Consider the following 12,507-nt stretch of genomic DNA (forward strand, 5'->3'; position numbering starts at 1 on the left):
TTCCCCGATACATTCCAGGAATACTTCAGAATCAGACAAGGCATAATATTCGATGACAAGAGTAGCGTATTTTAGAAATAAATAGTGTTACCAAGAAGAAAAAACGTCTGTGCTGTCAGATGATGTTCTCGCCACAGAACTGCCGAAGGATTTTTATCTTGTCTCCACTATGTTATTTTTTTTTAAAGCAATCTATTGTATATATTCAGGAGATTATAAGCTAAGATAAAAATTGAGAGTTGTAAACGGATACAACAAATATGAAAAAGGTTTACGCTTAACTACACTGCCAAACATGAGCAAATTCAAGTGTAATTTTCTGCCACAAAACAACACTTTTTCTTTGTATATTTAGTATTTATTTAACCATCCTTGACTAACATTGCAGGTAAAACCATAGTTGGATTGAGTAACATACATTTTAGTCAGTTCGCCATTGTTTGCGGTCAACCAGTTCAAATATAAACCATGTCTTGATGTTTGTCAGTGCAAATGTATTAATGGGTCTTGGAGAGATAAAGTGATGGAAAAACTGGCGTAGTGCTGTATACTAAACAGGTTAAACCGGTGATTCTCAAGTACCACCTCAAATATGGCCTTACAAGTGTCACTTTAATGAACAAAGTCAAAATATTCCACAGAGTAAATCTAAATCAGGACTAAACTAATCCACATATGTTTTATTTATTTATTTTTTATTAATCTACCCTGTTAAGTATCTTAATTTATTCAAAGTATATTTGATAGTCTTGTTAAATGCCTACTTTTAATGCCTGATATTGAATCCTTATACCGGTATATGCTGCTTATTGTTGTACTGGTACTTTTTTTTTTTAACTTAAGTGCTTCTTTTATTATATTTTGCTACAAGACTGACATTTGGTGGGATAAATTAAAGGTCCCCATCATCATCCTCCTCCTCCTCCTCCTCCTCCTCCTCCTCCTCCTCCTCCTCAGTACCACCAGATCAGAATAACCCCCCTGTGATACTCATACCACAGTTTCAGTTTTATCTTGATCAGGCGTTCATACCTGGATGTTTTGGATAAACTGGGGAAATAGGCGTTCCCGAGTCGGAAAGAATCTGCCAGACAGATTGAAAACATGCAAAGTTTATACAGAAAAGCCCCATTACAACCTGTGACCTTCTGACTGTGAGGTGTACTGACTATGCCACTGCGCAGAGCTGCTACAGCGTCTATGTGTTTCTATGACAGTTTACTAGAATCTGCAATAGAAAACAAGGATGTCAAGATTATCTGGTTAATCAATAATTGTGATTATTCAGGTCACAAAATAATCACTATACAATACAACTGAAAAAATTATAAGCATGACAATTCTAGACGCAAAATTAAATATTTTACTTCAATCTGTAATCCAAATAAATACAACTAACTTGTGTCACTTCAACTTGGTTTTGTTAGTTTAAAAGTTAAATGTTGTAGCTGGTCACAATCTTGAGGAATAGTAATGTGTTACAATGGAAATTAGATTAAATTAGAATAATCGTAACACTAACATTTTATTTTGTAACATCCTTAAATACAAATAAAGAAAGGAATTACTATTAACTGTTATTAGTTGCATACAATTAGAAACAAAACAACAGTTACAAAACAACTGCATATGTTTTGTATGCAACTAGCAAACGCAATACCTAAGATGTATCTCCATTACCTTGCTATCCTGTTATTTTATGGGGGGGAATCTGGCTCAGTCACTGTTTGAATAGTCCAATATATTACAGAATTGTTCATACATCTTGCCAAGACCCCAAGGAAAATGCAGTGCTATTCCATCAATGTATTTTGCAGAAACAGCAGGGAAATGCTTGTTAACTATAGGCTATATTAGGTCACGTGTTTATGATATTTGCTCAAGCATGTTTGCATTATCGACGTAACTTTAAATCCCCTTAATAAGATGAATGTAAACAGAAAATGGGACAATTGTGCTCGATCTGCATTGCCAAGAATGAACGGGGAAGAACCATGTTGTAAATTCTGTTCTCATCTGAATCCTTCGAATTTGAAGTAAGTGCACCAATATATACAGAAGAGCTTAAAGTTTGTTAATTTCATGGTGCAGGAAGTAATTTGTGAGGGGAGTTTTAGTACAGAGTGAAGTGCAGATAGGAATAAATAAGTTGAAATTGTGAATGCAATAAAAATGTAGATAATAATATAGATATTAACAAAGGTTCACTTCAACAAGCTTCACTTTTTCAACCCTTTATCTACACTTTTATCAGCCTCAATAAAGCATGAACAAAGACTTAATTCATAATGTACAAAAATGTATTAAGAATCATCCAGGCTTAGTAACTAAATAACGTAAGTAACGTAAATTAAGTTGTTAGAAAGCCTGAAAAAATCTTAATAAACTATTTGTTAACTATGAATTAGGTTTTTGTTCAGAAAAATTAAGTTGTAGTTATTATAAAGTGGTACCTACAATGTAAACGAGTTAGAAATATTCAGTCAAAAACATGAAACATAAAACGGTCCATAACTGTGCGGAACAAAATATTTACACATAAATAGTAATGATTAAAAGGGAACACAGAACCAGGAGCGAGGTGGGGGTACTATATTGAATCAGACTTTGAACTGGGCTATATTAACGATTAATTTTATTTGTATTTCCTTCAGATAACCCATTGAACCTCATACTTGGTGGTATTGGAGTCATCGCTACATTTGTCACTATGATTATAATGACTCACCGACATCTCAAACAGCAAGAAAGGTGAGTTTACACCTTGGATTAACTGGAGAAAAGCATTATTTCAAAAGTCTCAATTCAGTGTCCACCAGAGCCAACAGCTTAACAGGCCTTCCTTGGCTTAACAGGCCTTCCTTGGTCGAATAAAAAAAAAACTACCTTTGTATATCTTTACTGGATTTTTGATAGAGCTTGATCGAGTTATGTATCTAAAAAATATTTGAGAAATGAATGTCTTTTTGTGCGGCTAATCACGCAGCTCTGAATTGGCCTTTGTATTACGTGCTGTTTGCTGAAGGATTAGATCACGTTTGGCATTGGAGAAATGTTGGCGTCAAGTCATTCCTCCGCTCGTTTCAATTGAAGACATTCTACTTTAAGCACTAAAATATGTCATAAATCATTTTGTTTGAGAGAGCCTGAAGCATTGACATGAAAAAAAAAAAAGATGTAACGGTATTATTGAGAAATCAAGTTGCGTGTATTTTCAAGAACTGAACTCTGCTGCAATCTCCATCTGTTTCTTTATTTTTTACCGCTTTGAAAAAATATATCGTTGTAAAATATAAGGCTGCTATAAAGATGATCTGCTTAGAAATATGGGCAAATTACCTTCACCTAAATTAAAGGTGCACTATGTAACCATGGAGATGTTATTTATTTGCTCGTAATGTTCCACAGTATGACATTAAACATATCATTGATTGCTACAAAAACACCTGCATTTAAACATAGGAGCTGGGTCATCTCTCCACTGATCTGATCTGTAACGCAGATGCCATACTGTGCAACATTCCAAGCAAAGCAGAAACATCTCCATGGAGACAAGCAGAAACATTACATCGTCCATGGTTGAGGTTTACTTTATTTTTGTCCTGCATTTGACCCTTCCATCTTTGGATATTAATAAACTACTCTCTATTTAAGAGGCAAGACTAAATTGCCACAGGACGTGTTCCTCTTTATTCCTTCCACATGTGTTGTATTTGTAGTCCAGCAGATCCCTGTGTTACAAGCTCCACTCATAAAATATTTCCTCTGACTGGATCAGTGCAGCCGGTGGGTTCATCAGGAAAACAAGAGGCTAACGCTAGTGCTAGCTCCAGGCTGCGCTCGGGCAAATTAAAGGCCTGTTTTATGGGCTCATAGACTTCGTATGGGCTTTCCCCTACTTTATAACCCAGGCTGTCAGAGTCAAAAGGGCCACGTCCCCCCCTGAGACCGCGCCTCTTTACAGCGACCGCAGGCCAAAGCCCACCTGCCTCTGAAGGAGTCTTGATCCAGGAGGTGGAGCTGATGTCATGTCACTCCAAAAACTGCCAAATAGTGCAACATGTGCTTTTTTTTATTGCATGCTTTTACTTGCCTTTCCTGTTTTCGAGTCTGACTTGACTTGCATTTTGAACCCTCACAAAACCTACAAGTTCTGATGTTAGAAGTTATAATGTATTAATAAATAAATGTATGAAATCTGTTAGAATTGTTAGAATTGACTTATAGACTGAGACAAACTTTAGAATCAGAATCAGAAATTACTTTTGTTGAAGACGTGCAAACGACCTGCAGAAGAAATAGAAGTTATCAAAAAACAAGAAGAAACTAAATTAAATAACAGTATCACAATAGAATACATTATTATATCTTTTTTTTATCAAATCACGGACATTTATTCACAGATTAAAATACAATCAATGTTCTTAATATCATATATGTGCAGTTTTCAATGACTAAATGTAAATGTCACATGGTGTAAAGACTAGTTTAAAAAGATATCTAAAGATAATGAATGTGTTTATTTAATTTTCCTCATGATTTATACGTTTTCTTATATTGAAAACATTGTATATTTCTTAACTTTTGTTCAGTTGCATAAGGGTAAATCTGGAAAACATTATACATACAAACATTAGCCAATACACTCTAGTAGAAGTGCCCCGTTACTAAGAGATGAAGGTCTTACCCTATTTCAAATCACTTCCGGAAGAAAGTATAACACTGAGTTTGTGTGTGCTTAGCAGTTTTGTTGACTGATATACATAGTTGTTGATCGAACTTTTTGCAGATAAAAACTGAAATTAAAACGTATTAAGTGATCAGGAAACTAGGAGTAAAAGTTTAAAGACCCATATTATGCTATTTTTCTCATTTCATAGTCTACCCTAAGGGCATATTTTGATAATAATAAAGTGTTGTGCAACACCCATAACATAATAGTTATAGAGTATCACCCATATCTTGGCTCACAAACCCGGAAATGCAGACGGCACTCACCAGGCTGACTCATCCTGGTGAGTGCCGTCTGGCCCCGTCTCTCTGCTCATCCAAGGCGAAGGATAGAGACTGTTCTCTAGCCAAAGACTGCAAGAATCCATCAAAAATCCACTTTGGGCACATATATGTCAATAGCAAGAAGTGAGAAGGTTAAAAGTTCTGAAAAGTCGTTTTTGTATGATATGGGCCCTTTAAATATTTTGTTGAAGTGTAAAAGTGTAGCCTGCCATTTATTCCTTTTCAATCCCTTAAGCCTATAGTCCATACAAACTTGATGTTCAAGTTGTGAAAAACAAAAAATTATAACTTGAATCAAACAATAAACATTTTCAATCAACAAATATATAGTATTACAATATCCATATAGGTCTAAAACTAAATTTAAATTATTGATTAAATCTTGATTAAAACTACAATGTTTCCTAAAGACTACACTAAAATTGTCTGTGGACATTTGCGCTGGTGTGTAGAAGCTAGTGTACTCCTCTTCCACAGTAAACCTGGCTGTTTCTGTTATTTCCACATCTAAGAGAACAATGCAAGTTCAAGCAGGTTTAAATACCCTCTCACCACAGGGGCAGGAAAGTCATTACAACCTGAGCCACTGTGCACTGCTGCATCTATACATGACACATCAAAAGCCATAGGGGGCTCTGTCTGAACTTGGAAATTATCTTTTAGACAGATTAAACAGACGGATTAAATGAAGAGAAATATACAGTTTCAAGCCTCTGAGGACATGAAAAGTTGAGAGCAGTATGGTTAAGAATATGTTGTATGTACACTGCTGCATCTATACATGACACATCAAAAGCCATAGGGGGCTCTGTCTGAACTTGGAAATTATCTTTTAGACAGATTAAACAGACGGATTAAATGAAGAGAAATATACAGTTTCAAGCCTCTGAGGACATGAAAAGTTGAGAGCAGTATGGTTAAGAATATGTTGTATGTACACTGCTGCATCTATACATGACACATCAAAAGCCATAGGGGGCTCTGTCTGAACTTGGAAATTATCTTTTAGACAGATTAAACAGACGGATTAAATGAAGAGAAATATACAGTTTCAAGCCTCTGAGGACATGAAAAGTTGAGAGCAGTATGGTTAAGAATATGTTGTATGTACAGTAAGTACAGTATATATATGCATGTTGAATATATAATTTGACCTTTGTTTGTCCAAAAAAGATATTCAAGTCTGTGTAGCCAAAAATGTTGACAGCTTATTCTCTGTGAATGAAACACTCCGTCAGATTAAAAAATACTTCCAAATGCTTTGTCTACTATTATTGTGAGGTCTTCTACTAGTCTAGAGCTCAAGACTATTTAAAATTATTCAGCAAAGGTCCAATGTTTTTTCTGTGTCAATATTGAAAAAAATGGTGTATAATTTCAATACTAGTTTTATTATTTATTAGTATCTGGATAGTAACTGTAACTAACTTGCTGTATGGTACCACGTAACACTACTTATATTTATTAAAAGAATCATGCTTCAGATGATCCACCTTTGTTTACCCATGCTTCTTAATGTGTCTTTGTGTATTTTATTTTGAAGTTGTATTAGGATTAGGATGGCCGAACAGCCTGTTGTACCACTTTCTTTTCTCCTCTTGCCTATGACATGACCCGACCTCTCGATGTTCTCTCTGCTCCTCTTTCTTACACAATGCAATGTTCTTGTTGTTTTGTTCATTTAACTTTTTGGTCAGCGTTTCCTCAAACATTCGATATAGTTTTCCTTTGCGGCCAACTTCTCTCTCTGCTCTTTTGCTTTGTTCATGTCCTTGCTGGTTTGTTCTTTCAACATGATCTCATCTTATCAATGTCCTGCTTGAGTTTCTCATTTCATTTCTTTGAAAGGAAGATCATACAAGATCTGTTGCAAATCTCTGTTTACATCCTGAGTGGGCTTCAGCTTCCCTTCTACTTCTTTTAATCTTTGTATATCCGTCTACAATTTCACATTTCTCTGTCTGCAGTTGTCAAGTTTCTTCTTCATTAGCTCTTTGGTGCCTTCCATGGTCGTATGGTCGTGTGGCTGCCTTTTGTTTGGTCTCCTCTATTTGTTAAAGCAGCTTTTCATTCTCATGCTGTTTTCTCCTGCACGTTTCCTCCATCTGACTCCTCAGGGCTTCCTTCTTGTCCTTCTCCTTTGCAAGCTTCTCCTGGAGATCTGTATTCATGTGATTCTTCCAGCTCCTGTTGGGTTTTCTGTTGAATTTCTTTGAGATCTCAACCTTTATATTGTTGAGAGCTGCTATAACATTTAATTGATCTGTAAATTGTTGTCCATGAAATGCCATTAAGATAGACAAGATACAAAATTGCCATTTGAATTATTTAATTGACTATTTTTGCACCTCTTTGTCTCCAGAGAAAGAAAATCAGAACTGGAGCAGAGACTCGAGGACAACCCTGATACACAGATGGATTACAGACAACTTTGATCTCTTCCTCGTATGATCCTGTAGTTGCTATTACTAACTATCTGTGTCCAAATGTATGATAAAATAACATCAACCAGCCTCTTAGCCAATGGTAATATTGAAGCAACTGGTAACTGACACCAATTCATGTACATAATCAGCGTGATTTGTTTCTACACAGTTGTAGTGTGCATTGATGGTGGGTCTGCCATCTATGTATCTCCAATACTTTCCCTGGATTGTTCCAAAGTGCACTTATCCATCTTGCTACAGTTGTTTTCATTGCAAAAAAAATACCTTTCTTGCTGTGAGCAGACTCACCTCGTTACAGATCTGACCTGTAACCTGCCCTGGTGGTCATTCTAAAGTTCATTGTGTGGAACATTTCTGACAAAGCAATAACTCTATTCATCTGCACACAGGAGGCAGGCCTCCACTAGTAAAGTTAGAGCACTTCAAACTTTTTATTTCATTTTTCTACTTTTAATGTTACTGTTTGAGAATAAAAATTACTCAAACATGCATGAATCACTCAGAATACAACTTTGAGTGTGTAAATGAAAATGAAAAACTATTGTAATCAGGTTAAAAGCTCTTACAAGTTGATTTTGCATAATATGTCAGCTTTAATAAAAGACAGGCAGGTTGGAGTGTGAATATTGTTATGTCACCAAATAAAACAACACGCATTCATTTCTGCCGTCCAACAAATCCTCCAAAAAGCTTATTAACTCAGTATTAAAACAACAACACACGTTTCAAACAAAGATCTCAACTTCTTCCAGATTGCACAACTTTTTGAGAAATAATTGTTTTCTCTCTTTTTTGAAAAACTTTCTGATTGTTGTAAATGTTGTGTGTAGAAAAATCGTTATAAAAATCAGCACTTGTCTTGTTTGGGTTGTAAACAGTGGCAGATGCGTTCACGCTCATGTCAAACGTTAACCCTGTAGTTTCTGCTTGTTTTTCTGCTAGTTTCTTTGTGTGTGGAGCTTTGACTGAGGAAAACGTTACATAGATGTCACCGGGGGCTTGCACCAAAGCACCAAAGACTGAATTTTCATGACACACAAGTATTATACAGGTTGTATCAGAGAGATGGTATATCTAGGGAGGAGGAGATTCAAGTAACTAGGGAAGTTACTTGAATTAAGAGTATTTTGGATTCCAGAAGATTTAACTTGCCATCTGTGAGTGGAATTGCACATGCATGTAAGACTTACTATAAACAAGTAGAACCAAAAAAGCCTCAGAAAAGGAGAAAAGCATAAAACAGTGTCCTTAATTTAACCTTCTTTTGCTATAAATCTTACCTGGACAACTGGACATTTATTTCACAAGATAGACTTTTATGACCATATTTTCTCATCATTACCTTGTTTATTCATGCATGTTTTAGTAATCGTCCTGCATGCTTATATCATCCCATCCATGGTTCTGTATTACGTTAATGTCATAGTTTACTAAGTATCAGAAATTAGCATAATTAGTCCCCTTTAAAAAAATTCAACAGTATCCTGGACCTATCTCTCCAGTCGTGTCATTTCTTTTTAATCTGCGTTTGTACCTGCTTTACTGACCAAAGTTAACTTTCACAAATGCAACTTTAAAGTGACTAATAGATTTGGGTGCTATAATTAACTGTAATGTTTTCCAAGTAAATAAAACAACAGCCATTTATTTCCGCAGTCCAATAGCATTCAATTAATGATTTTAATTAGCTGTCTAGTTGCGATGAATGAGAAGGAGTTGCTTGCGGCTAACTCGAATACTCTGATGAAACAGGACCTAGATACATTTTCAAGATCTATAGGCCAGTATCCAAAAAAAATACACTTTTGCTCCTCTTCCAAAAAATCATTAAAAAATAAACTGTTAAAAGGCTAATTTGACATTATGTGTTTTTATTTTGCTTTTGACTAACTCCCTTTGCTTCAATGAGGCTAAAATATCTCTTCAAATATTTATCTTTACTGCTTATGCTTGTTTATTTTATGTTTTATCTTGTTTATTTGCTAGGGAATAGTCTACATTAATAAACATACTTTAAATATATCATTATGTGGCCAACAAAGAATTCTCTTTTTGACGGTTATCTACTTTGACATTGCCCCTTGGCGGAGGGACTAAACATGTTCTATGATCATAACTATGTCCATATGCCTTCTTTGTACCATTTAAAAATGTAACAAAGTTGCATGAAATTGGAGGCAAAGTTTTAGACAGACATGTCTTTGTAAATACCATGCTCTGTTGATGATTTATAGGCCTATTTTTTTGTGTTCATACATCTAAATTGTTACTGTGGTGTCCAAAATAGCACTTGTAACTTTTGGGTCTACGTAATAAAAGTGAAATGTGAAAAACCTTCAGGATTACAATAAATGTTAACTTTTCACCTAGTTAGAAATTCGAAAGGTGATATGTGAACCAAACCATCAAACAAACTGGTCTGCCTCCTGCTTGTTATGGCTTCACTTGGAATGTTCCACAGTATGTATGTATCTTGCAATTATTCAGTTACCGTTCAAAACTTCCAAAAATGTTGTATTATGTAAATTCACTGGAGTTTAAGTAACTGTGGCATTCTTACAATTTTCATTCATTTTAGAGTTTATCTAATTCATCCTCAGAGTTTTTATTAGATACATTGTTTGCGATCATATTTGCAAGCATTTTTGTGAAGATTTACCCACATTGGCAGCATACGCTTACATTTTCCTTTGTAATGGATTAAAACAAAAAATAAAAAGCAAACATGAACACTTTCTATACAAACTGTTTACTGTGTGTAGTTTGTTTGTGATCCCACTCTGCAGCTTTCCTTTGACACAGCTGCACTTCTGGACAGACCTCACCGACACTTTGAACCCGAGTGGCCTTTTTCCAAAACACATCCCTGGAGGGGCCACTGACGGGGTCCCATGTGTCCACTCCCGGGCAGAGATAGGAGGGGGTCCAGCTGGAGAGGAACAGCTCTTCGTGTGATGAGGTCTAATTGAAAGAACCTGTACTTTATAGACTTTGAAGTTGTGTGGGCGCATGTTACTAGCTCTTGTGCAACGCTGTAGCCATTACCGGCTTTTGCAGCGGATCATTGTTGCTGTGCTGTCTTGCCTTTAGGGGACTGTGGGATCTGTTGTCTCTACATTACAGTTTTCGAGGAGAATTAAGTTCCAAACAGCTGTAGATTACATGGAATACAAAACAATATCATAAAATCAAAATCAAAAAAGTGAAAAACAGAATAGTTTGCAGGAGTTGAAGCTCATTCTTCTTTTTCTCAATACACACACTAGCATCCTAATTATTCACTGTGATACATTTTTAAGCGTGCTTCACAACTTTCAGAGGTCAAAGCGGAGTCTTGCAATTACTGAAATGCAAACAACAACTCTCAGTGCACCAGTGGGACTCCCTAAATATTCAGCAAATATTATTTATACTGGCTTTAGTATGTATTTGGCCCTAGTGAAGCATTCTTACTTGTATTCAGCATTTCATCCACAGGGAAGAATCCTGTGACAAAGCAATAACCTTAACCAAAATGAACTGTTTTTTAACCTAAACCTAACTCTAACACCTAACCTCAACCTGGTTATGATAAATGTGCTGACATAACCAATAATGCAAAGGAAAGAAAAGAAAGAATGTCAAGGTCCCGGACAAAATGCAGAGTATTTAGTGAGTCCCTGCACCAGTATTACTCACAGGCTTGTGATTTGTAAAATAGATTTATACTGTAATTAGAATCCAACGGCACACAGCAATCTGATTTTGATCCTAGGATCTGCTTTTACAACAGGCTATGTCTGTACTGGGGCAATATTACTGTACAGCTAAAAAAAGAAAGAAATTGGGTACGGTCTTCTTGATTAAATTTACCTCGGCCAGTTCAGCGGCTAGTGTTGCTGCTAATTACAAGACTTGTTTTTAGGCCTACATAGAACATACTACTACTTTTCAAAACACTAAAGTCCACATTAGCCTCAGTTGCGTGCAGTCTCGCTCGCAGTATTAGATCAGATCTTTTCTGTGTAATCTTCCGACTGAATGGTCCCTAATGTTACTGCTTTAATGAGGCAATGGGGCAGGCTCCCGTGTTTATTTGCAAAGTCAAACTCTGATTTACTGTGGAGAGATGAAAGTGGAACGTTTTCATCTCTGTGGGCGCCCCAGTGTTTACGGCGCTTATCGTCACAGCAACGCGCCGCAATTAGCTCAATCAAGCTCAAACTATAGATGCAAACGGGCTACATACTGGAGGCCTGGAGCTTTCACGTGGGATTTTCCCCCTCAGCTCTGCCGTACATCCTTGGATTAGGAACAAAGTCTTGTGAAGTGGCTTTTCTGGATGAGTCTTTTGTTTTGGGTGTGCTTCTTTTGTTTCATGTTCTCGCCAGATTTGCAGGTGTGCATTGTCCTTTAAGGCTAATTCCTTGTGGTTTACGAGTCCCCTCTGATGTTAGAACTCTGCTTTTAACGGGGCCGTGGGCTGAGATTAATGTGTTTTGTCTTGTCATCATATAGTCAAGTTAATCATCCAGATAAGTAAGAATCAAACGTAGAGTTAAAATGCTAAGGTATAAGTACAACTGTTAGAAAATAAATATTTATAAAGTCTTTTGCAAAGTCTCAGATAGAGGATTGGTTCCCAAATATATATTGAACATGTCAGTGGGTCTCAAACTTTAATAAGTACCACATAAGATCATATTTTGCTTTCCAAGAACCACCGGATCTAAACCTAGACTTTTTCCGGCTCAACATGGTCTAAGATGCAACTAAACCAGGTAAAAATTGTGACTAAACCATGGATAAGACAGTTCTAAATAATGACTAACTCAGTACAAGTACAGCTTGGTTCTCTCAGACATGGCCGCCCCAGCAGTTCCCTCCACTTGGTCATTCTTCTCACCGATGTCCGATCTTTTTATACTGGCACACGTAATTCTGACCAACCACAGAAAAAGTCAGAATCCTCCCTTTACTAAACCACATGAGGGTTTCGGATCCAGCCTCAGGCTGTGCCCGTGTGCCCGCACAGATGTTCACCCGCAGCCAAACCCGGCCAACA

At 36.4% G+C, this 12,507-nt stretch overlaps 1 protein-coding gene across 1 annotated transcript in view; it reads left to right on the plus strand.

Moving 5' to 3' along the window:
* The window catches only part of susd2 (sushi domain containing 2), a 25,078-nt gene extending 15,815 nt beyond the window's left edge, over window positions 1–9,263 (plus strand). The window contains exons 13-14 of the mRNA XM_072432914.1: window positions 2,655–2,751; window positions 7,379–9,263. Coding sequence (XP_072289015.1) covers window positions 2,655–2,751; window positions 7,379–7,451 — 170 coding nt within the window. The 3' untranslated portion in view covers window positions 7,452–9,263. The remainder of the gene's footprint in view (window positions 1–2,654; window positions 2,752–7,378) is intronic.
* Window positions 9,264–12,507: the final 3,244 nt, after the last annotated feature.

Source organism: Eucyclogobius newberryi, unplaced genomic scaffold (assembly GCF_026437365.1).
Source record: "Eucyclogobius newberryi isolate DKJ021-1_F unplaced genomic scaffold, fEucNew1.0.hap1 SCAF_6, whole genome shotgun sequence".
Taxonomy (NCBI): domain Eukaryota; kingdom Metazoa; phylum Chordata; class Actinopteri; order Gobiiformes; family Gobiidae; genus Eucyclogobius; species Eucyclogobius newberryi.